This window comes from Dreissena polymorpha, chromosome 6 (genome assembly GCF_020536995.1).
Source record: "Dreissena polymorpha isolate Duluth1 chromosome 6, UMN_Dpol_1.0, whole genome shotgun sequence".
Taxonomy (NCBI): domain Eukaryota; kingdom Metazoa; phylum Mollusca; class Bivalvia; order Myida; family Dreissenidae; genus Dreissena; species Dreissena polymorpha.
This window is the reverse complement of record NC_068360.1, coordinates 17,596,732-17,619,429: the sequence shown is the minus strand read 5'-3', so window position 1 is coordinate 17,619,429 and position 22,698 is coordinate 17,596,732. Positions and strand designations below refer to the sequence as shown.

The window sequence follows — 22,698 nt, the reverse complement described above, 5'->3', positions numbered from 1 at the left end:
GAATAGACACTGTTGAAGTTGTTTAAATTAAGTTGCTAGTATGTTTATTTTGATTTTTTGCATGAAAATAACCATTCTTATTAATTTTTAGGTCATTTAGAAAAGTTAAGGATTATTTTCCAAAACTAAGTAGAAACGTTAAGAATAAAATTTTCGGAGTTAAGAATTATTTTGGAAAATCTGGTAGTAACGTTAAAAATTTCACAAAACCTTATCTGGAGCTCTGACATTTCAGCAAATTGAAATGGCCCTGAGAGTTCAGAGAATTAAGCAAATCTCACGGCTTTTTTGTGTGTGTGAAGCGGCCTTGGCCCCACATTTTGGGAAAAAATGAGTAGCGGGCTGTTCAAAGTTATGAACAAATGAGTCGCGAAATTTCTAAAATTGTGAAAATTAAGAGTCGTAAACTTCTTGAAATTGTGAAAATTTGAGTGTCAAATTTCTTGAAATTGTGAAAATTTTAGTCATAAGTTTCCCAAAATTGTGAAAAACGGCCATTATCACAGAAGGAAAAAAAGCCCTGAAGCTCTGGAAAAACTGGGCTCAATGCATGTACCTCAAGTGTCGTCCAATAAATAAAAGTGCAGTCGGCACAGGCTTATCTGGGATTTTTTCTCCACATAAACTAAATTTAAGTTAAGAAGAGACATCCTTTCAATGAAAAGTTTCATAAAAGCAGGAAGTTTTGTAGCTTGTGCACAGGCTTATCTGAGATGACACTTAACCCTTACAGTGCTGGAACCGAATTTTGAAGGCCTTTGCAAACAATTTGGATCCAGATGAGACGCCACAGAACGTGGCGTCTCATCTGGATCCAAACTGTTTGCTATTCTGATAGCATTTTTTGATAAAAAATCGAAGAAAATGCTTATTTTAGAAATTCAGCAGACGACATTTTAGCAGATGACAAATTACCCAGCATGCAAAGGGTTAATGCACATGCATTAAGCCCAGTTTTCACAGAGCAATGTTTGATTACTAGTGAAAGGTACACACCATCCGTCGTGTAAGCTTTCAGGCGCCAAATACAGTTGCACACGTCTCTGATGATCTGATTGCAATTACGAATCATTGGCAGCTCTTCTGGACCCATCAACTTCTTGCTTTTTATGGAGCTGAAACTCTCCTTGTATCTGAAACATTCATAGAATTGTAAAGGAACTTGTTCATAATTTGAAAAATTGACAATTTTCTGGAGAGAAACAATGGTCATACGTTCTAAAAGAGAATGAATACAAACAGACAAAATAATGCTCTGTGGTTAGGAAAAATGATTAATTTATTGGGTCATTAATTGAGATAATCAACTGCTATAAACGCCTTCCCTCTTTAATTTGGAAAATACGTCTTTTACTTACATAATGTACAAATGTAGCGTACATGCTTTCTAAAAGCAAACCCGTCTATTGCGTTAATACTACTGCAAGGAGAGAAACTACATAAGAATTATTTCTTCCGTTTCAATCCCTTTCTTATAATGATGGTATGCTGCATGATTGATGTGCACTGTGTTTGCCAAAAGAAATATAAATGTTTAAACTAATGTTAGGATAATTTTGGCTGGAAAGTAAATGGGCTTGTTCACACTTTTTCCTTTTTTTCCTGAATTTCCAACTTAATGCATCCCACTTGGTGGGGGCATATATACAAACAGGGGTGTCAATTGTCCCAAATTTGAAATCCAGAAAAAATAAAGCCGGGAACCTAGGGCCTTAGGTCCCAAACGGGGATAAAAGGCAGAGCCTCCGAGCCCTAGCTTATTTGTCTTTTAAAGAATCTTTCCATTTGCAATTTCTGGTGAGTACAATTCAAAATTTTATACACCAGACCATCCGTAACACAGCATTTGTATTCGCCATTATATATAAAATTATGAAGATGGTCGAAAATAAATTAAAATCGACAAACCAGAACATATCCGATAATGAGTGTCCAAAAACATATCAAGATATGTCTTTTGCTCATTAAATAAAATATGCATATTGTTTGACTGCAGAAAATGAATACAAGTAACCAGTGACCTAGCAATTACGCAATCAATATATAATTTGGTTAACATATTTTTTTACAATATGCTTTTGCAGTGCTTAACTTTGCTTATCACAAATTTAAAATTTCAAGACGGCGGCCATTTGCAACAAGTTGTTCTTAAAACAGCTTTGGACGTAACCCAATCGACGGTCGAATGAGTCGATTGATTTTTGCTTCCGTGAAAATTCCCAGCCCGATCGGTCGAATGCTTTTTTTCATGTTCGAAAAAGCTTCATAAAGATGCTTATTAAAAACTGCACCAGTTATTTGCCTTGAGCACTCCTTGCTTAGCCGCTTATCAAACAGTGTTGTAAGTTGATCTCGCAAGATGCTATAACAACTATTATTATTACCCGCTGGAGAAATTAAAAAAATTAACTCAAATGTCTTTTCTAAGTTTTTTTGAAGGCACAACGCACAAATATCAAAACCAAAATGAGAATGAAATGAAAACAAAAAAATATTAACAGCCAAGGTTAATCACATTTCACAATACCAATTGTAACAAGGGACAAAATTGTCACAAAACCAGGTTTTCATTGTGAAAAAAAAATCTGATAAAGGGAGAAAACTCAAACTGAACTTTTGAAATGACCAAAAAAAATTAACCCCCTTTGTAATTTTTTTTTTTTTTAAATCTATTTTTAGTCGTGGCGACCTTGACATTGGAGATATTGACGTGATTCTTTCGTGGGACACACCGTCCCATGATGGTGAACAAATGTGCCAAATGATTTTAAAATCTCACAATGAATGACATAGTTATGGCCAGGACAAGCTCATTTATGGCCATTTTTGACCTTTGAACTCAAAGTGTGACCTTGACCTTGGAGATATCGACGTAATTATTTCGCGCGACACACCGTCCAATGATGGTGAACAAATGTGCCAAATGGTTTTAAAATCTGACGATGAACGACATAGTTATGGCTCGGACAAGCTCATTTATGGCCATTTTTGACCTTTGAACTCAAAGTGTGACCTTGACCTTGGAGATATCGACGTAATTATTTCGCGCGACACACCGTCCAATGATGGTGAACAAATGTGCCAAATGATTTTAAAATCTGACAATGAACGACATAGTTATGGCCCGGACAAGCTTATTCCGCCAGCCCGCCAGCCAGCCAGCCCGCCCGCATTCGCCAATCTAATAACCAGTTTTTTCCTTCGGAAAACCTGGTTAAAAATATTAACAGCCAAGGAAACGAAAATTCCAACCGTAATGGAAAAATAATCGGTCATGGCTTTGTTTTGATGTCTCCAAGTATTGAGGAATTTGATACTGAGCCTGCATTGCTGACTGGCTGGTGTGTGCATTTCAAACGTAATGTAAAACAAGAAATGTGTTTGTCAGAAACACCGTCCCCTTCTGCGCCGCTTTGATTTTTTTTTACCTTTGAACTTGAAGGATAACCTTGACCTTTCACCACTCAAAATGTGCAACTCCATGAGATACACGTGCATGCCAAATATGAAGTTGCTATCTTCAATACTGCAAAAGTTATGGCAAAATGTTAAAGTTTGGGCAAACCAACAGACCAACCAACAGACAGGGCAAAAACAATATGTCCCCCACTAATAGTGGTGGGGGACATAAAAACATGCAATACAATATCATGCACTAACTTACAAGTATCGTTTTAATAGATAAAGATTATCTGTCAAGGAACAAATCCTGACAGTAAATTCAATCCGCGACAAATCAGATGTGGCTTACTGGATATACTGCTGCAAATTTTGTTTTAGATTAACCCATTTATGCCCAGTGGATCTCTCCCATTCTTCTAAATTGGATCAATTTATTTCCAAAAGTAGGGGTGTCTGGTATATTTTTTTTCTATATTTAGAATATTTCTAACAGAAATTTCTTTAAGCAAACAGCGCAGACCCAGATGAGACGCCGCATTATGCGGCGTCTCATCTGGGTCTACGCTGTTTGCAATGTCCTTTTTTTCAGGACGCTAGGCATGAATGGGTTAAGAAGACTCAGAAGTTAGGGCCGAAAAGTTACCTTCTTGTTCTTCTTTTTCTTATGCACAGTTATTATTGCTAGTTTGACATTGCATTTACTTTATTCAATGTCTTTTCAGGCCACCTTAAAGAGCATACCTGACATGTAGACCTGGATGCCAGTGACTCAGACAATGACCATGAATGAATGAAGACCTTGTGTTAGACTTTTCAGTCTTGGCCGTAACCCGCTCGACCGTCGACCGGGTCGAGTGATTTTTGCGTAGGTCAAGTGAAAATTCTAAGCCGGTAGCCCGATGGGTCGAGTGCTTTTTTCGTGTCCGAACTTAGTAACAAGTCCGAAATAGCTTCATATAGACGCTTATTGGTTACATTACACTAAATCATTGTGTATCCCTCCGTGGTCCATTCGAAAGTAGTGCCTATTTCTAAAGAGTTCCTTTTCTCTTCTTGAATATAAGCCATTTAACAATGTGAGACATGTCTTTTGTGGTTATTTGTAATATCCTGTATGTGTCTGGAGTACTTTGATGCCTTGGATTGGAAGCTAACTTAAAAGATGAACTTTTGAGGGTGTGTTTTCTATTGTGTGGGGCTTTTGTCGAAATTAGGATTCCGAAACACGTTTTTCTACGGTGGGTTCATTCGACAGCGATTTACTTTCTTAGAAGTTGCGAGACGGTATGTTTTTGATTGCAATTATTGGAAGATGACAGATCCATCTTTAAAATGATACCAGGTTCGGAAAAATTGATACGTCGGAAAGGCAAGAAAAATGCTGTGAAAGTTGTCAGTTTTATAATGGGACCCTATGGGAATCGGAATTAGTGTAATATAACCTTTAAAAAGCACATTTACTGCAATGTCAAGGTCGCATGGATTCGTCTGCAAGCGAGACAAGTAGAAAATGAATTTTAATGAATGTTTTGATGATTTGGGTGCTAAAATAGATGAGAGGTGTCAATATTTTGGTCCAAATGGATGTTTTAGGTGGTTTTGGACTGTTCCGGATGGTTGGGGGACCTGGTATGGACAAGTAAGGGTAACATTTCCAACAAATCTTAAATGTAAATATTATTATGTCCATAGATTGAAGTTTCAGGTGGAGAGCAAGATGAAAAATATGCAAAATTACATGCATGCAACCCATTTATGCCATTTTTCTCTTTGTTTGTAGGCCTGACCGTTTGTCCTTGAGCCGTAGATGGTCAACAATCCGCTAGCTGTCTTGCTCTGACTGGTGCACTGGACATGATTTCAATGTGAGTCATCATACTGATTGTTTAATTAACACATGAATTTCAGTTTGTTGGTTAAAGTACTAACTTAGCTGTGTATTTTTACAGTGGACGTAGTGGTGCGGTGCAGGTGGTAGACTAGGTATTTCCATATATACACTATGTTTACAGAATTGCGGCCAGTGGAGCAACATAGCTGATGAGTTAATAGCACTAGTTCTTCAGACAAATAACTTTATTTTCAACCTATAAAGCATATTTAGCTGTAGGTGGGGCCAATTAGCTGTAAGATCTGGCTTTTGTTCTGTTAAGCCCTTAGAGTAATGAATTTCAGAGTGAAGACCATAGCGCCTTTTCCTAGTCAAGTATCGGGCAGCTGTATGTCTTTTCAGAAATGCACATGTCTTTTCAAGCATGTCATTGTGTTTGCTTTTAATAAGATAGGCAATAAACTCATAACCTTTAGACAAATGAGCATCTGTAAATTCAGATTTCACTATTTCAGAGTCAGCCAGACCATGATTGAGCTTAAGGGTTGTGCTGCGGATGCAGCCTGTGCAGTTCCGGGAGAAAGTCACTGTCTCGGGCAATGCGGTCTGGTATCAGGTAAGCACTATAGGGTATGTAAGTCTCGTCATGTGACCACCGATATTTCACGAGATCTCCAACTTCCGGGTACATACAAAAAATCAGAATGGCTATATCAATAATGTACTGGTCTAACTACGTTGAATCGCACGTTAAATTAAGTCGAAAGAGTGAAGCATCGGTTGAAAGCGACAGGGTATTGAAATTCTTTATGGACGAACTGCGTGTAATCCGTGCCAGCGTCCAGGCTTCAATGAAAAATACATCATACAATGTTACGGTTAGTTATTAGTCCAAATGGGTGCTGGACGTTTCGTGCCACTACCAGTTCGTGCCACTGATATTTGTGTAGGAGGGCATTGGACGTTTCGTTCCACTGATATATAAGCGGATAGGTGTGAAAAATACCGTATAGGTGTGAATCATAACGGGTAACTTTCGCACCTTTGATTGTAACATCTGTTCAATGTTAAATCAACATTGTTTTATTTCAAGATTATTTATTCATTTTAAAAGTATTCTGCGATTTCAAGATTTATTTTTAATTACATGAACAAAAATGTTTAAGAGTCAATTTACATGCTTCTTATAATACATTAACAATATCTAGATTGATAACATAAATATATTCAAACATTTTCAATAAATTTACATTACCGGTATATTATTACAAGAAACAAAACAAGATTTACTATACTCTTTTATATTATACATTAACAATATCAAAAGGGAATGCATACATACATTTTAACAATATCTAGATTGATTACATAAATATATTAAAACATTTTCAATAAATTAACATTATATTCATTACACAGTTTGAATCATCATTAAAGCGGTGAGTTGTTTACTAATTGGTTCGAGTCGGTAATTCATTGTTTGCTAATAACTTAAAGGCACTTACCGCAAATTGATAGTTTGTGAGTCGATAGTAAAGCATAAGCTTTTCCTACAAGTAAAAGACCAACTTCATTTTATTAGGTCTTTATTGAATAAAATGTATTATTGTTCATTTGTGTTATATTATTATTTATGTATATAGTGCATACACATGAAGCATAAAAAATAACAGCACTTCATGTTTTATATTTTTTAAACATAATGAACTATGCACAAATATTATTTTATTTTATTTTTACATACACATACCCGGTACACATGATGCATAAAAATTAAAAACACTTTATGTTTTATATTTATTGAACATAACGAACTATGTACACATATTTGTATACTAACAATAAATCATTTTATTTTTGTTATTTATAATTATAATTGTTAACATTGTTGGAATTTTCTACATTAATGTACACCCCAATATCATTCACACCTATATGGCATTATTCACACCTATCTGCCTATATATTATCAGTGGGACGAAACGTCTACCCCTTTTCCACACAAATATCAGTGGCACGAACTGGCAGTGGCACGAAACGTCCATAAACCGTCCAAATAATTAGACGTAAGCTACCCCGCTTATGCAAATCGACCTCATATTTATAGGAGTAGGTTAGTTATATACATCCGAATTACTATGACAAAGTAAAATGCTAATCGTACTCGTAATGGTTTAAACACTATTTATTTTCTCATTCTGATTTTGTTCTATGTTTTTCATTAGATTCACCTTGAACCAGAGGACAATGGCGTGATACAATCATCGACGTGTCAGTGTCCAATGAGGGAATTCAAATGTCATCATGTGGCTGCTGCTTTACTGTTTGGGTAATGCATAAAATTACATATATTTGTATTGTTTATGTTTTAAACATGCTGTAAATATACTCAGAGAAAATAATTATCTGTTTACTAATCATGATACTTTTTTCAGCTAACAATTACATTTGTAAGTTTTTCATAATAAACACAAATATCCTCACAGGGAATGTAGAGGCAAATGCTTATGTGTTACTATAAGTATTAATTATGTCTTGTATGTTTTAAAGCTTTTAAAAGTTGTTATTAAATTAATTCATGATACAGATACAAGAGAGCGAGCAAAACTGACATTAAGTGTTCCTGGATCAAGCGTCCGAAATCCGCACCACCCAAGAAAACTGTGACGATGGCTGAAATGTATCCACCAAATCAGCCTGGATACAGGTAAAGAGCAAAAGAATTTTAAAATGATTAAAAAATGTCATCTCAAAGCTATTATTTTGAAATAATAAAATTGTGTACTGTATATAATTCTTTTTCGAACCATCCTAGATCTATTCATTAACTCATGAGAATAATTGTTTTCATAATTATTTTTTAATGCAATGTACCTTTTTTTACTCGTTACTCAGGGCTCTAAACAGATCTGTCTCAGATGATGACAGAACTTTTATTTATAAACAACTTGGACAGTTGGGTCGCTTTACAGGTTCGCATAAGTGGTCCCTGTTAGAATGTTTTGTTCCTGTTATCATGATTTTTTCCTGTTAGCATTTTTGGTTACTGTTGAGCGGTTCCAGTTAGTATGAGTATTTCAGGTATGTGCTTTAAAGCGTTTGAATATATATGTATATGTTAAGCAATAATTTTCACGTAAAAAAAATATGCTGTACAAATAGTGAGATATTACTTATTAAGCTATCTCATTGGCAATTATGTAGTTGTGATAGTATGACTTATAAATAATAATTCCAAAAAATCCTTGGTATGTCAAAAATTATCAATACTACATGGTCTTGTTTATTAAAAAAAAAACATGAGCATTATTTTAATGGTCTTTTGCTAATATTTGACCTGTTCTTTTTTATGTTTAAAGCTCTGCATTGGATTATGGCAGAGGAGCCACAGACACCGGATGTACCAGTGCCTCTCCTGGATGACTTGATGATCCATCCTGAATATCTGGGAGCTGAGGACCCCCGCACATGGCTGAGACGACAGTTGCTGGTGTCGCACGAAAAGGTCAACCAAACAGCTGCAGCAACTATTGGACAGAGGGAAAATGCCTTATGGGCAGCTGTTCGCAAGTTGAGATTTACCGCCTCTAACTTCGGACATATCTTGTCAGCGTTTGACAAAAAAAAGTAAGTGCTAGTACATATTGCTATAATTTTAATATATATGACGCACATGTCTTCATTTTATGTGAGTTAATATAAATTTAAACTAAGTGGTCAATATGAACTTCTGATACATGTTTCTCGACATTACAAAATAGACTTGCTTTACTTTTTATGCCATGTTTTTAATGCATTGCAGTTACTTATGCTCGATTGGTCATTGTCGGCTCGGATACTACTTACATTTACCCCGGGTACTCTTAAGTATACTTGCATGTACCCCGGGTACAGTAAATATACTTAAACATACCCGGGAATTTGAACGCTAAATCGGTCGTTGTTGACTATTTTTGTTAAATTAATTATGTTAACATAAGTGCCTATTTTCTGTTAAATGGCCTATATATCATCGAAACTCATACTCAAAAAGCATGGTGATGTAGTGTTTTTTTAAACCCATTTATTCCTAGTGGACTATCCCATCCTTCTAAGTTGGATCAATTTATTTCCAAAATTAGGGATGTTAAGTATATTTATTTCTATATATTAAGCAAACAGCGTAGGCCCAGATGAGACGCCGCATCATGCGGCGTCTCATCTGGGTTTACGCTGTTTGCAATGTCCTCTTTTCAGGACGCTAGACATGAATGGGTTAATTGAAGAGAAGTTTGTTTAAGATAAACAATATCGTTTAACGGTATCGGTAGCATTTATGACGACATCAGATTTTGGGCAGGAAAACAACTCGGGTACAGTCTAAAATAGCCTGGGTATTTTTAAGTATATTTACCGTACCCGGGGTACATATATGTATACTTAAGAGTACCCAGGGTACATGTAAGTAGTACCCGAGCCGACAATGACCAATCGAGCGTTACTTATACTGTTGTTTAATGTAAATAAACATACAAGATAAATAAGTGTTTGTATATGTTTTTCAAGACTGACAGTGTCCTTGAAAAAAAGACTTCTGAGCGCGTATAACCTGGAAAAAAGGGCACCTGTGCAGTGGGGGGTAACACATGAGCAGGTGTGCATAGCTGAATACTGTAAGGTTGGAGGAGTCGCTGTACGCCCGACAGGCAAGTGAAAAATGTGTTTTTTATAAGTTTGAATTGATCTTTAGTTGTAATAGAATTTCATAATGTGCTTATTCAGCTGTTAATGCAGTTATGCTTTGTAATAAAAGTAATTTTTAAGGTCATATCTTATGTTCTATCATTTTATTACAGGAATTTGGCTGCATGAGTCTGGTGTCTTGGGTGCATCACCAGATGGTTTTGTCGAAGGCGTGTTTAGGGGTTTAGTTCATCAACAACATGGACAAGCAACATGTAGTGCAGACATCATAGAAGTAAAGTGCCCCTACACTGCCAGAGACATGACTATCCAGGAGGCGTGTTCATCTATCAAGGATTTCTACCTAGGTAAAACTATTATTTCTACATTTTCAATGTTGTAATGCATTTATAGTATAAACAATTAAAAAATATGCATCAATTACCCATTTTGCATACAGCGTGCAATTACATCCATTCCTATAATTAAAATCAGTGTGATGTAAAAGATGGTCTTGCTTTTACAATCTCTTTATGTATATAACACTACTACAGGGATTTCAATAGATTTGTGTAAACCAGGAGTCAAATTACCCCATGCTTGACTTTTTCGGGGGTCAAATAAAATAATCAGGGGTCAAAAAATGAAGTTATCGGTTCCTGAATAATTTTTATATAGTCTGTAAATGTTGTTTTGCATATACTAAAATGAAATACTATGCAAACAATAATTGTATGATAAGAAATATATTTTGAAGTTAGTTTCTTTGTTACATTTGTGTCAAAATGATGCTATGCAGATTATTTGCAGGAGTCAAAAGACCATCAATTTTAAAATCAAAAGCATAAAAAAGCATGATTGTGCTTCAATTGAAATTCCTGCTACTAGGTTACAATTGCCTTCTTACACATGGATGCATACTCATTTCAGATCAATCTTCTGATGGACGGCTTTCCCTCAAGCAAGCCCACAACTACTGGCATCAGATTCAAGGACAGCTACACATAACGGGAACTAATACATGCGATCTTGTTGTGTGGACAAATAAAGACTTGCAAGTGATCAGAATAGCAAAGGATCATTTGTGGTCGGTCAATCTGTCAAAAATGATTGATTTTTATTTTTCGAGCTTTTTACCATCACTATACGAATAAAGGTTACATTAAATCTGAGATGTTATTACTCCAGGACTCCAGGGGTCAGTGGTTCGATCCCAGTTGAGGACTACACCTTTTGTTTTTATTCATCTTTTTGTAACTGGAGCTTTTTAGATCCAAAGTTTACATTTATCAATGTTAAAGCATTGAATGGCAAACTTCAACACGTGCCAAAATCTGTGAAAAGGCCCCTTTGAAGAAATATGTTAATACATGTACTACCAATTAGTTGGTTATTTATATATTGTTTATATAAAGATAACTGAACCATTTTGTGACAGTACAGATATTCTTTAATTCTACATTTTCAGCAGAATGTTGTTTTTATGTCCCCCAACACTATATTGGGGGACATATTGTTTTTGCCCTGTCTGTTGGTTGGTTGGTTTGTTTGTGCAAACTTTAACATTTGCCATAACTTTTTCAATATTGAAGATATCAACTTCATATTTGACATGCATGTGTATCTCATGGAGCTGCACATTTTGAGTGGTGAAAGGTCAAGGTCATACTTCAGGGTCAAATAAATGGGGACATAGTGTTTCACAAACACATCGCTCGTTTTCATTTGTTCAAGTCGTAAGTAATGCATGCTTTTCAACAGCAGCTTTATCATGGTCAACTGAGTTGCCATAATCAATAAAATGTAATTGTTTTTATTTGTTTCTTTGTGTTTTATGCCACCCGATAGGGTTGAATATACCAGTCATACTTTCCATCTGTTAGATGTTTATGAAATAAAAATACAGAACGACAACCAAATGTGCATGATTTGTTATTTAAACAACACACACAAAAGTTCATAAAAATACAAACATTCCATATACAATCGGCATAAGCATATGCTAAAATTAGAAATACAAACTATGCCTCCGATAGGGTGGAATATACCAGTCATACTTTCTGTCTGTTAGATGTTTATGGAATAAAAATACAGAACAACCAAATGTGCATGATTTGTGATATAAACAATACACACAAAAATTCACAGGCATACAAGCATTCCATATAAAATTGGCATAAGCATATGCTAAAATTAGAAATACAAATTGCCAACTGAAATGTAATAACCATTCATCCACACTGTCTTCAGAGTGTTTGAAGAGGTTTGCTCCTTTCAACTACTATGCTAGCTAGACTGAAACTTGCCTCAGCAAAGAGGATCAACTCTTTATGGTACATACAAGTCACAACTAAATCCATTCTTTTTACAAAAAGATTTAGGAATACAGCATCATTTACACGAAATATTGTTTGAAGGAATTTTTCAGGTACACAAAGTAATTCAAGTAGTTTTCATCCGATCTTCACCAAACTTGGTCAGAAGTTGTATCTAGATGATGTCTAGATCAAGTTTGAATATGGGTTATGCCGGATCAAAAACTAGGTCATTGGGCCATTTAGTGCGTTTTAAACATTCAGCATGTTGTCTGCTCTCTTATTCAAGTAGTTTTCATCCAATATCTTTACCAAACTTGGTCAGAAGTTTTATGATCTCGCCGCAAAGTTTGAATATGGGCCATGCTGAGCCAAAAACTAGGTCATAGGGTCACTTTGTGCGTTATTTAACATTCAGCATGATGTCCGCTCTCTTATTCAAGTAGTTTTCATCCGATCTTCACCATACTTGGTCAGAATTTTTTTCTAGATGATGTGTATGTCAAGTTCGAACATGGGCCGTGCCGGGTCAAAAACTCGGTCATTGGGTCAATTTTACTGTGTAAAAGCTCTAGTTTGAATCAATTTCATATTTATCTGCTATTTCCTTTAAAAGAGGAGCCTGAAGATTGACAAGACAACAACACAATTGAAAAATTTTTGTCGATAAATGTCTGTATTGTGCAGGAATATGATCTAAAATATCATAATTTTTTATCCTTTCGTTTGCCCTTTCTACATGAATTCGGCTCCTTCCAATTTTGAAGCAAAGTAAAGCTTCCTCTTTTGTGAAATGACCTTTACTAGAAAGAAAAGGAGGAATGTTTAAAGAAACTCCAGCAGGAAGTTTATCAAAAATATTGAAGCCCTTATCAGCCAAAATCAAGTGACCTGGTTTAAGTTGCTCTAATATTTTCGAGTGATCAACAATAGCTGCATCTGATGTAGAGCCTGGATAAAGATCTGAACAAAAAACTAATGCACCATTTGGAGCAACACATGTAACAGCTTTTACAGTATGTCTACTTTTATAATTACTATAAGAAAGTGTTTGATGGTTCATGTTACAAGGAACATCCTGCACAATTTCTGTAGCATCCATTGCAATTCTTGCAGAACTAAAGTCTTCAAATGACTTCGGCATGGATCCCTTGCATTTGAGTTGGCTTGGAATTCCTACTTTAAGTAAAATTCCTTCAAACAATATTTCATGAAGCACAGAAATATATGTATTTATAATGTTCGAAACAGTTCCTCTGCTTGTATCAAATCTAACTGCCAAATCTAAGTCCTTACAATTCAGACGTAATTTCATAAGGGTGATTAATAGTTGATCCTCTAGGCTGAAGCAGGTAACAGTCCAGCCAGCATAGTAGTTGAAAGGAGCTAACCTCTTCAGAACACCCACCAGGACTTGGAAGACATCCACAGGAAAAGATGTGTATAGCAGCATCTGAAATAAAACAGTGTGACATGAACATATTGAGTTGTGAGTGAGCAATGTTTTAACTGTGGTAGGAAATAAAAAGGATTAGATATGATATACAAATAAAGCTTTTTAATACAAAAAACATTACATTTGTACTCCACTGACTTTATTCCATATTTTGTGTAACAAAAAATCATTCGGATTCAGTGATATAATTATTCTATATGTTCCAACTTAAAAAGAAAAGCAATTAGCTTATATGTATACACTTATAAGTATACAAGAGATGTGTTCATCAGAAACACAATGCCCCCTACTGTGCCGCTTTGAAATATTTTATTTATTTTTTACCTTTGACCATGAAGGATGACCTTGACCTTGAACTTCCACCACTCAAAATGTGCAGCTTCATAAGATACACATGCATGCCAAATATAAAGTTGCTATCTTCAATATTGCAAAAGTTATGGGCAACGTTTAAGTTTTTTTCTTCGGAAGGTCGGACAGACTGACATACTGACTGACGGACAGTTCAACTGCTATATGCCACCCTACTGGGGGCATAATAAGTCATTCATATACTTGTGCACAGTATCGAAATGATGGATTGTACCGAATTGCAAATGGAACAACAATTACAAAAAAAGAAACTTGTATTATATCCAGAATGAATGAATGATATATGTTGTTATGTATTTTTTCATTGAGTACATTTTACAAATATACAAACAAATACCTTATCATTGTCACCAATAATGTCCTGAACCGACATTTTGGATGGGCGCAATTTCATGCGGCCAAGTTCACCCTCTAGACGGGCTATCTCCCTTTCTAACTCTTGAACTGCAAATAAAAAATTAATGAAAACTTTTATTATTAAGATGTTGCTGTATATTGAATGTAAATCAGTGATTTTTACACCCAAGTCCTGCATCCTGTAATCACAAAAACCTCTAGAGATGCAAAGTTTCGAATTATGTGGGTCCAAAAAATGCATTGAAATTTCTAAAAAAATAATATCGTTTAATCATTGGACTCATTCTTTCATTTCTGGGGCTCATAGATTTGCCAGTTATTGAGTCCCAGGACTCAGATTAGAAAATTTGTAAAAAAAAAATCACTTGTCACGAACACTGTATTATGTGAATTTGGATTAAGACATCAAACTGAGAATGGATATCCTTTTAGTGATTTTCTCAAACAAAACTAATCATTTAAGATCTGAATTTATTTTATCAATACTTCAAGCTTAAAAAGCAATTTTCCATGACTTTTTCATTAACAGTGATTGCATTTTGATCATTTTCACTGTATTTTAAAACTGTGTTCATGCGCGGCATGGACACAGTCTTATTTTATGAGGATTATAATAAAAATTCATAAAAAATCCAGTTTTGTAGTAAAATCAATTTAAATGAAGCTATTATATATGCAAGTATCTATTTTAATCATAATTTGTCAAACTAAATAAATACAACATGTAAAACTGTATATTATGCACAGTTGAAAAAACACAATTTATTCCCAAGTTGATGTCTTATTCCAACTTCACATAATAGAGTGTTCGTGTGAGTATTAAAGTAAGCATAATTGAAAAAATTCTGTAGCATACTAGATTTTGTTGGTAGTTCAGCATCAATGTCATCATAAGCCCTGTAGTCATGCGTGTAATAATTATGGTCCTCGGAAATTGTAGTAACATCTACTGGTATGCTTTCTTTCACATCTTCCCTTTCCTTCAACTTCGGCCTTTTGCATCTGTTGTAAGAAAATAATTAATATAGCAAAAACTGAAACTGAAGAAACCTTATCAGAAGAGAAATTATTGTTATTATCCACTTCTTTTATAACAGAATACCAACTATAAACATAAAATAAGGACATCTGGGATCAGCACCATTGAATGGTCAATGTGAACCATGATTTAATACTGTTTTTTATGAACATATACTTAGTACATTCTACTACAAATTCTTTACTCAAATTTAAACTGTTAAATAAAAAATTAATTGCTTATGTTAAAAAACAACAACAAAAATATAACATGTTATTATAAATATTCTACACTTTTTACTATGATATTTAAAACAAGATATGTGTTTGTCGGAAACACTATGTCCCCTTTTGCGCCGCTTTGAAGCTATATCTTTGACCTTGAAGGATGACCTTGACCTTTCACCATTCAAAATGTGCAACTCCATGAGATATACATGCATGCCAAATATCAAGTTGCTATCTTCAATATAGCAAAAGTTATTGCAAAATGATAAAGTTGGCGCAAACCAACCAACAGACCAACCAACCAACCAACAGACAGGGCAAAAGCAATAAGTCCCCAACTATAGTGGTGGGGGACATAATAAAAACAGAAAGTTAACTTGAACAATATTTTGTTCCGTATATAATTTTAGTACTTTAACAATATTTTGTTCCGTATATAATTTTAGTAATTTACCTTTTAGGTGTGTTCATTTCTTGGAAATGTAGATCTTTCTTCTGGTATTCAAAAATGGTTGGGCCATTTTCTTTCTTGCCATCTACAAAATGACAACTGCATATCCGGTCATTCCCGTTGACAGCTCTGTCCGCTCGTCTGGAAATAATTAATATCGTTTTCATTACGTATGATATTGGTGTAAATAATATCTGCAACATTCCATTTGATATAATCTTTAAACAAATTATAATGTCATAAAATGTGTTTTCTTGTTAATGGATACATGTTATACCAATCAATTAACTAAATAAACTTAACCGTCTATGATTCAAAACATATGCTTCAAACTTGATACTTACTCTACAAATATAAATGTTTAATGTATGTAAACAAAAAAGTTGGCGTAAACAATCCGAAACGTATCATATCCGAAAGCGTTCACACTCGTCAAGGGTAAACAAACTGGTTTGTGATTGTGCAAACAAAATCACTATACCTGCATCTATCAACCCATTTCTTCTTCTCCTTTGGGTTTATGGGGAACCTGAACAGACTACATGTTCCATTGCCCCCAGTCCTGTGCACACAATGAATGGCAAAGCAATACACCATTTCAATGCTATAGCTGACGTACCCGGAAGTTCAAAAGCGAAATTGAAAGTAAACGAGACTTACATACCCTATTGAAAAATCGCGCGGAGTAATGAATCTTCCGCGCGATTTTTCATTAGCAACCCGCAATTTACATAGCAACCCGAGATTTGTACAGTAATTCAATGCACAATTTTCGCGGACGATATAGACTTCTTAAAATAGCGTTCTACAATCCTCGCGCGATTTCATACACTACTTTTTGTACAGAGTAGGTTCAGCGCGATAAATTGAGCCCGCTTTTTCTATACTAAAAGATAGTTGTTCCGACGGAAATATATGAAAGTTCCGCGCTTTTTAGATTTCGATTTTTATGTATTTTTTTTGGCCATGTTGACATTGGTTTTTGGTGAGAGTGAAAGTTCCGCGAGAAATGAAAATCCCGATAGTTACTATATAATAATATGTATTTTAGCGGGGGTCCCCTTTGGCTTTCCATACCGTATAGCACCCTATGAAGGTGATAAATAGACTCATATATAATGCAACAAGAATGCATTTACAAACATCCTCCAAAATATGTTCAAAACGTTTTTTCGGGTTATTTGTGAATCGGGTACAAGGTATATTACATCCGTTAATCATATACACATATTATGGAAATAAAGTTCTCTGTGCTGGCCAATTTATCTGTATGCATTAGATTAAATGTATTCTCCATATCAAGAATAAGACAAATAGTAAAGAACAATTATTAATGTCGATGATTCATGGGTTGAACTTGATTCGCCAGTTTGTTTTATATAAAATTCAAAACAGAATACAGTTTTAGACATTTAATTATTTATATAGACCGCACCGTAATTTGAGCGATACTTGTATATGTTTTCATAAATCGTATAAGTAAAATATAAAGCCACTAATAGAAGCGCGGCTGTTAGCAATTGCATCACATTCCCATTTATATAGTGATTTTCAGGCTTTTTGTTATGACAACCTGATATGATCGTTAACGACACTAAAGACTAACAAAACACATATTTATCACCACAAAATGCATACAATTGATTCATTTTCGTTCGTTCAATGAGTGTAGAGCTGATGGCAATAGATACCAACAAGTTTTCAGCACGCATAATAATATAGTTACACCAGAAAGAAGGGTAAGGGTCCTTACCGGAATGACATAAGTAGAAATATACTTAACCCTTTGCATGCTGGGAAATTTGTCGTCTGCTAAAATGTCTTCTGCTGAATTTCTAAAATTAGCATTTTCTTCGATTTTTTTCCCAAAGAATACTATCAGAATAGCAAACAGTTTGGATCCTGATGAGACGCCACGTTCTGTGGCGTCTCATCTGGATCCAAACTGTTTGCAAAGGCCTTCAAAATTCGGATCCAGCACTCAAAGGGTTATCTACCAAGAACAACACGTAACGACCAGCAAGAAGCTTACTTCAACCATCGCTTCCGCACGGAACAACTACGTAGAATATAGGCGTGGGGTTGCTAAACTCTACTATCAAGTTGTTCGGATGCTATTTGTTTTTTGAGTGGAAAGAAGAACCACAATGGAAGTCGGAAAGAAACTGCCTGTCTATGACCATTAATGCTGTAGTAGAATGACTTTGGTTGAATGACAATTCCCATGCACGTATGGCCTTGATAAATGTTTGTATCTGAAATATCGCCGTTGCATTGACTCAATATATCTTGATTCAAAATCTGAGCCACTCGTTAAAATAAATTGTTTGTGGCACTCATGAAATGATAATACAAACGCACACAACAATAGGATAATATAGTGTGTATTGTGTAAAACTGTATTATGATTTATTTTGGGGTCTATGTTTAATCGTTGTAAAATAACTATGTGTATTTCTTAAAGTTCCCGTTCGCGGAATAGATCGTTGTTTTGCATATAAATCGTATAGCGAGAAATTAACTTTACATAAATTCATTCAAATATATTCTTTATCCAGGTTGACATCATAAACCTGGTCAAAATCTGTTTTGAATGGATTAAATAATATATAAATAATCATAAATAGGCGAAAATCATCGCAGCGTCACAAGGTATGCAAATTATAGCTAGATTTAGCTTTCCCTGAACAATAGTTACATAATAAGCATATGGAAGATAAATACTTAGATTTAGCAAAAACGTAGCGTTGCAACTAAATATCCGTCTGTAACAGATGTATTTGCATTTGTTCTTACCTTCTCTCCGCTAAATTCGCCCGTATCCGCAATTTTGTTTGTTTAGGTTTGAATTAACCTGTCAAATCATTAATATTAATTATGTCGTTTTCGTACTTTACCGTACTCGACCCAAAATAAAACTCGCAATATTTTTTTGTTTTCAACCGATTTAAACCTGATTTTCATTGATATCCTCAATAAAAACACGTTTTCTTACGATTTTGACCATATATATCTCCGCGAACGGGGACTTTAAGATAGTATTTATTCGTTTCATATCAGTCAGTTTATACACGCAATTACATTTTATTAAACATATCCTCCAGAATATTTAATTTTAATATTAAAATCTATCTATTCATGTTTTATGTCGTACCTGTACTTCCTTAAGCTTGGGTAAAACCCCGCAGTGCGGGTTTACTATCTTCCTAATATTTGTCATAATTGTTAAGCATAAAACAATAAAAGCGTCTGACAAATTTGTAAAATGTATTTGTGTTTTTGTTTTGTTTTACAAGATAATGTCAGATAAGACACTCTGATCACGTGAAATTGTAAAGAGAGTTCTTGTCTGGCAAAACAAATCATTTGAAAAAAACTTTTTGAGTTAATTTACCTTTTATTCACTTGAATAAGGCATGCTACAATATTTGTTTAATGACCAGATTATCAATAATTATATTGCTCATATCACAACTGTATTTTAAACTAAGGAAAGACGAAACAATGGTCAATAATTGTACAGCATAATGATGGAATACTAGTATGATTCGTTCAACAGGACGATTTTTGTCGTTTCGACCTTCCACATTTTTTTCAATGACCTAGCAATTGTCCAATGGCTGTTTGCTTGCACAATTCGGGTTTTCTTTTCATTCCTTGGATCAATTTTATTAGCAGCGAGAATTCTGTGAGAAGTTTCTTTCTTCGGGTGCTACTTGCCTAACCTTTCTTTTCTTATTCGGCATATCAAACTCATGGTCAGTTTCAACTGACCAGACATGCACGTATGGTATTAGAGACATGTTTGACTCACTATGCAGCGCGGGTTTGTTGGCTTAAGTTGACTGGCTCATGGGACCTCATGATTATTTCATGCTCTCAGTCATACGTCTTAATTACTCATTAAAACACGATAAAACGTAAAGTTATTGCCCTGACTGAATCATTTGTATGAAATATTCTTTCATAATAGTGACGGTCTAAGAAGTCGATTATAGTTCTTCAAATGCAATTACTCCAATGTAAACAATGAAGCAAACTGTTCAAGCATAATCCTCGGTGGCCATTTCGGTCGACATGGTTGGCGCCGCATTTTCGAAATCTGCAAACGATATTCTTAACCTTAAAAGCTGTGTCATGGGCCTGTCTTAACAGGCGGGCCACTTCCATTTAATAAAAACAGGAATGTCTGTCGATTACTCAGATATCCGGATACTTGGTTAGTATTATAAAATGAAACTCAGTAAGTCCCGTTTTATATGTAAGATCAAATCATGTTATGGGCGCATAGTCTCTCAATCCGAACACGCTGTCTAAACTCATACTCTGACGTTGGACGATGACCATTATGCATCGATATGCTTTGAACGGATCAACTTGCATATCCATGTTGCATTAAAAGGCATTAAATAAGTATTTTGTTACAATCTATTACGTAAGTTATGATGTTTTCCTGACCCAAAATATCTAGCTTACAATGTCCTCCATCCAGCTATGTTCTTCAGATGTGTAAACAATGCATGACACTCCCTTTTATGCATTGCTAGGCAACACTTTCCTAGCAGATAAGGTTCCAAGATCATTTCCTCAAACATAGTGGTAGATGATTAATGTCTTATATGCACACATGTTGATAATGCACTTATTTTTAATTCTTTAAATAGTTAATAGCTGTAATGTGTTAGTGATGAGACGACCTGGATATATATATTGTCAGCCAGCTAGGAGTGAAGTAAAGAATAACTTTAATCATAAATCATTAATTTTTGCATCAGATATGCTGTGTCTCCATCGAGTTTTGTTAAAACATTTATGTTTAATAATCCATCAACATGCTGTCAACCAATAATGTTGTCAAATGAATACAGTGTATAGAAATAAAGTTATCTCATAATTATAGTTTACAGTATACAATATAAAGAAATCACAGGATACAAACACAGACAGAGTGCATTAGTATTAACTATTAAGTGATATTTAATATCATATAAATAACAAATATAGAGGTTTTCTTTAATGTATGATGTTTACGACTTAACGTCACTTTAAATAGTTGTTAAATCTCGTATTCCAGCCAGAATTAATGTCTTGATATCAATTTGTTGACGCTATATCTTTTTATTCTAATAAGTTTTCAGTTATCTTTGCCCAGTCAGGAAACAAATCATCAACCATTGTTTGTTCTTGAAAACTGTGGTAATGAAAATGGTAACTGGTTTCATGTCCATGAATATCTTGAAAAGTTTGGATGTATTTTCAAGCATTTAAAGTAATCCTTTTAGAACAAGTCTCCTCTTTCAAAGACAAGTATGACACTTTTCATTGCGTCAAGCTTATTTAAGTTAGGCATACTTGCAACAAATTTAATTGGCATTTTAAGTAAGGATTATGTGAAAAGATGTTTGATTTATTGTTTCATGTGGATTTGGAAACCATTTGGTTGTTCTCATTATTCAATGGCAATATACCTTTCGTTATGTGTTTTAGAATAATCTGGGTAACTTTAATTTTTGGTATAATTTTCGTTTATGTCACATTTCAACAAATGTTTATAAATGTTTCATTTATTACAACATTTATTGAAACCATGTTACATATGTATCATAAAACAACAATAATTATTTTATTATAGTTTTTGCAGTAAAGTTTCTAACCTGCCAAAGATACATATCCAAATAATTTTTCTGTGAGATTGTTCGCCATCCATACAAAGGCAAAATAAAACATCTTGTGTGTTGGTATGAGACCGCCTAACAAATGAGTTCACATAATTCAGATCCTTGGACATTTATACATTAGAAAAAAAAAGAAAAATGATAAAGCATTTTTTTCAATCCAAGAAATAAAAGCTTAAAAAGGGTTTTCAATAATGTTTCTTTTTGAACATTTTCAAAGGTGATAACATACGACTCCCTCCTTTGCAAGATCAAAACATTCATTAAATTCTTAAATATGTCTAATATTATCAATCGGAATGTCATGTCGGATACACATTATACATGTTTGTTGAGTGTCAGAGTCACTCATGAAGAGCATTTAATACCTTTTTTAAACTTTCGTCTTATCTAAGTCGTTTCGTATTTTTTTGTTTGGTGAGGGGATAAGTCTGTACGATAATTAGGAGATATAGGGGACAACTTTTGAGCAATCTATATTTCGATCCACTTATGTAATGTGTGAAATGTGTTTTCTTGCAGGTATTTCTGTTGCATAAATTGAGTATCTCATTGATGTGAAAAAAGTGTCAACATGCTCTGTTTGTTTAACTTGTATGTTGGCTCAAAATCAAATGCATTAAGGATAATATTTACCCCAGCAACACACATATCAAAACGAATGGTCTATTTTAAAGTTTAATGTTTCATAACCATATAAGTGCCCTCACATAAACATGTTTTATCTCAAACATACATGACTTCGATTCCGGGAAGTCTATAACGTGCAAGGTTTAAAATTTAGTTTATATTGAATGATAAGTCTCAGTAAACAACCAGGTATTGATAATTCAGTGTCTTTAGATATTTGCATGATTTTTTCACATTGTTTCCAAGAGACCCCATGCGTGTGGACAATAATAAGGTTGTGCAATATTGTATACACATTGGAA

General features: G+C 34.5%; 3 protein-coding genes across 6 annotated transcripts in view; 1 reads left to right on the top strand and 2 right to left on the bottom strand.

The window, feature by feature from the left end:
- Positions 1-1,129, bottom strand: part of LOC127834913 (uncharacterized) — a 37,240-nt gene extending 36,111 nt beyond the window's left edge. The window contains exon 1 of the mRNA XM_052361047.1: positions 997-1,129. Within this exon, the coding sequence (XP_052217007.1) occupies positions 997-1,093 (97 nt within the window). The 5' untranslated portion in view covers positions 1,094-1,129. The remainder of the gene's footprint in view (positions 1-996) is intronic.
- A 4,730-nt stretch (positions 1,130-5,859) lies between these two features.
- On the top strand, positions 5,860-11,711 carry LOC127834894 (uncharacterized). 4 transcript variants are annotated; one of them, XM_052361012.1, is made up of 8 exons: positions 5,860-6,111; positions 7,459-7,562; positions 7,821-7,940; positions 8,129-8,205; positions 8,593-8,860; positions 9,779-9,918; positions 10,069-10,263; positions 10,826-11,711. In XM_052361012.1, the coding sequence occupies exons 1-8, from the start codon at positions 5,938-5,940 to the stop codon at positions 11,047-11,049; spliced, it is 1,302 nt and encodes a 433-aa protein (XP_052216972.1). In that variant the 5' UTR covers positions 5,860-5,937; the 3' UTR covers positions 11,050-11,711. The 4 variants fall into 4 exon arrangements, with proteins under 4 accessions (XP_052216972.1, XP_052216975.1, XP_052216973.1 ...); XM_052361015.1 differs by having other exon boundaries at positions 5,972-6,208; positions 7,465-7,562; XM_052361013.1 differs by lacking the exon at positions 5,860-6,111 and adding an exon at positions 6,543-7,342.
- A 100-nt stretch (positions 11,712-11,811) lies between these two features.
- On the bottom strand, positions 11,812-16,762 carry LOC127834893 (uncharacterized). The gene is made up of 5 exons (XM_052361011.1): positions 16,573-16,762; positions 16,095-16,232; positions 15,252-15,397; positions 14,376-14,482; positions 11,812-13,663 (listed from the first exon to the last, which is right to left on the bottom strand). Exons 1-5 carry the CDS (start codon positions 16,686-16,688, stop codon positions 12,782-12,784), a joined length of 1,389 nt encoding a protein of 462 aa, XP_052216971.1. The 5' UTR covers positions 16,689-16,762; the 3' UTR covers positions 11,812-12,781.
- Positions 16,763-22,698: the final 5,936 nt, after the last annotated feature.

Excerpts from the sequence above, each read along its gene's own strand:
- LOC127834894 (XM_052361012.1), top strand. The coding sequence starts at position 5,938 with ATGGCTATATCAATAATGTACTGGTCTAACTACGTTGAATCGCACGTT. Across the intron at positions 7,563-7,820 it reads GCTGCTGCTTTACTGTTTGG|ATACAAGAGAGCGAGCAAAA; the intron begins GTAATGCATAAA and ends TTCATGATACAG. Across the intron at positions 8,206-8,592 it reads ACAGTTGGGTCGCTTTACAG|CTCTGCATTGGATTATGGCA; the intron begins GTTCGCATAAGT and ends TTATGTTTAAAG.
- LOC127834893 (XM_052361011.1), bottom strand. The coding sequence starts at position 16,688 with ATGGTGTATTGCTTTGCCATTCATTGTGTGCACAGGACTGGGGGCAAT. Across the intron at positions 16,233-16,572 it reads AAATGGGTTGATAGATGCAG|ACGAGCGGACAGAGCTGTCA; the intron begins GTATAGTGATTT and ends AATTATTTCCAG. Across the intron at positions 15,398-16,094 it reads GAAATGAACACACCTAAAAG|ATGCAAAAGGCCGAAGTTGA; the intron begins GTAAATTACTAA and ends TTCTTACAACAG.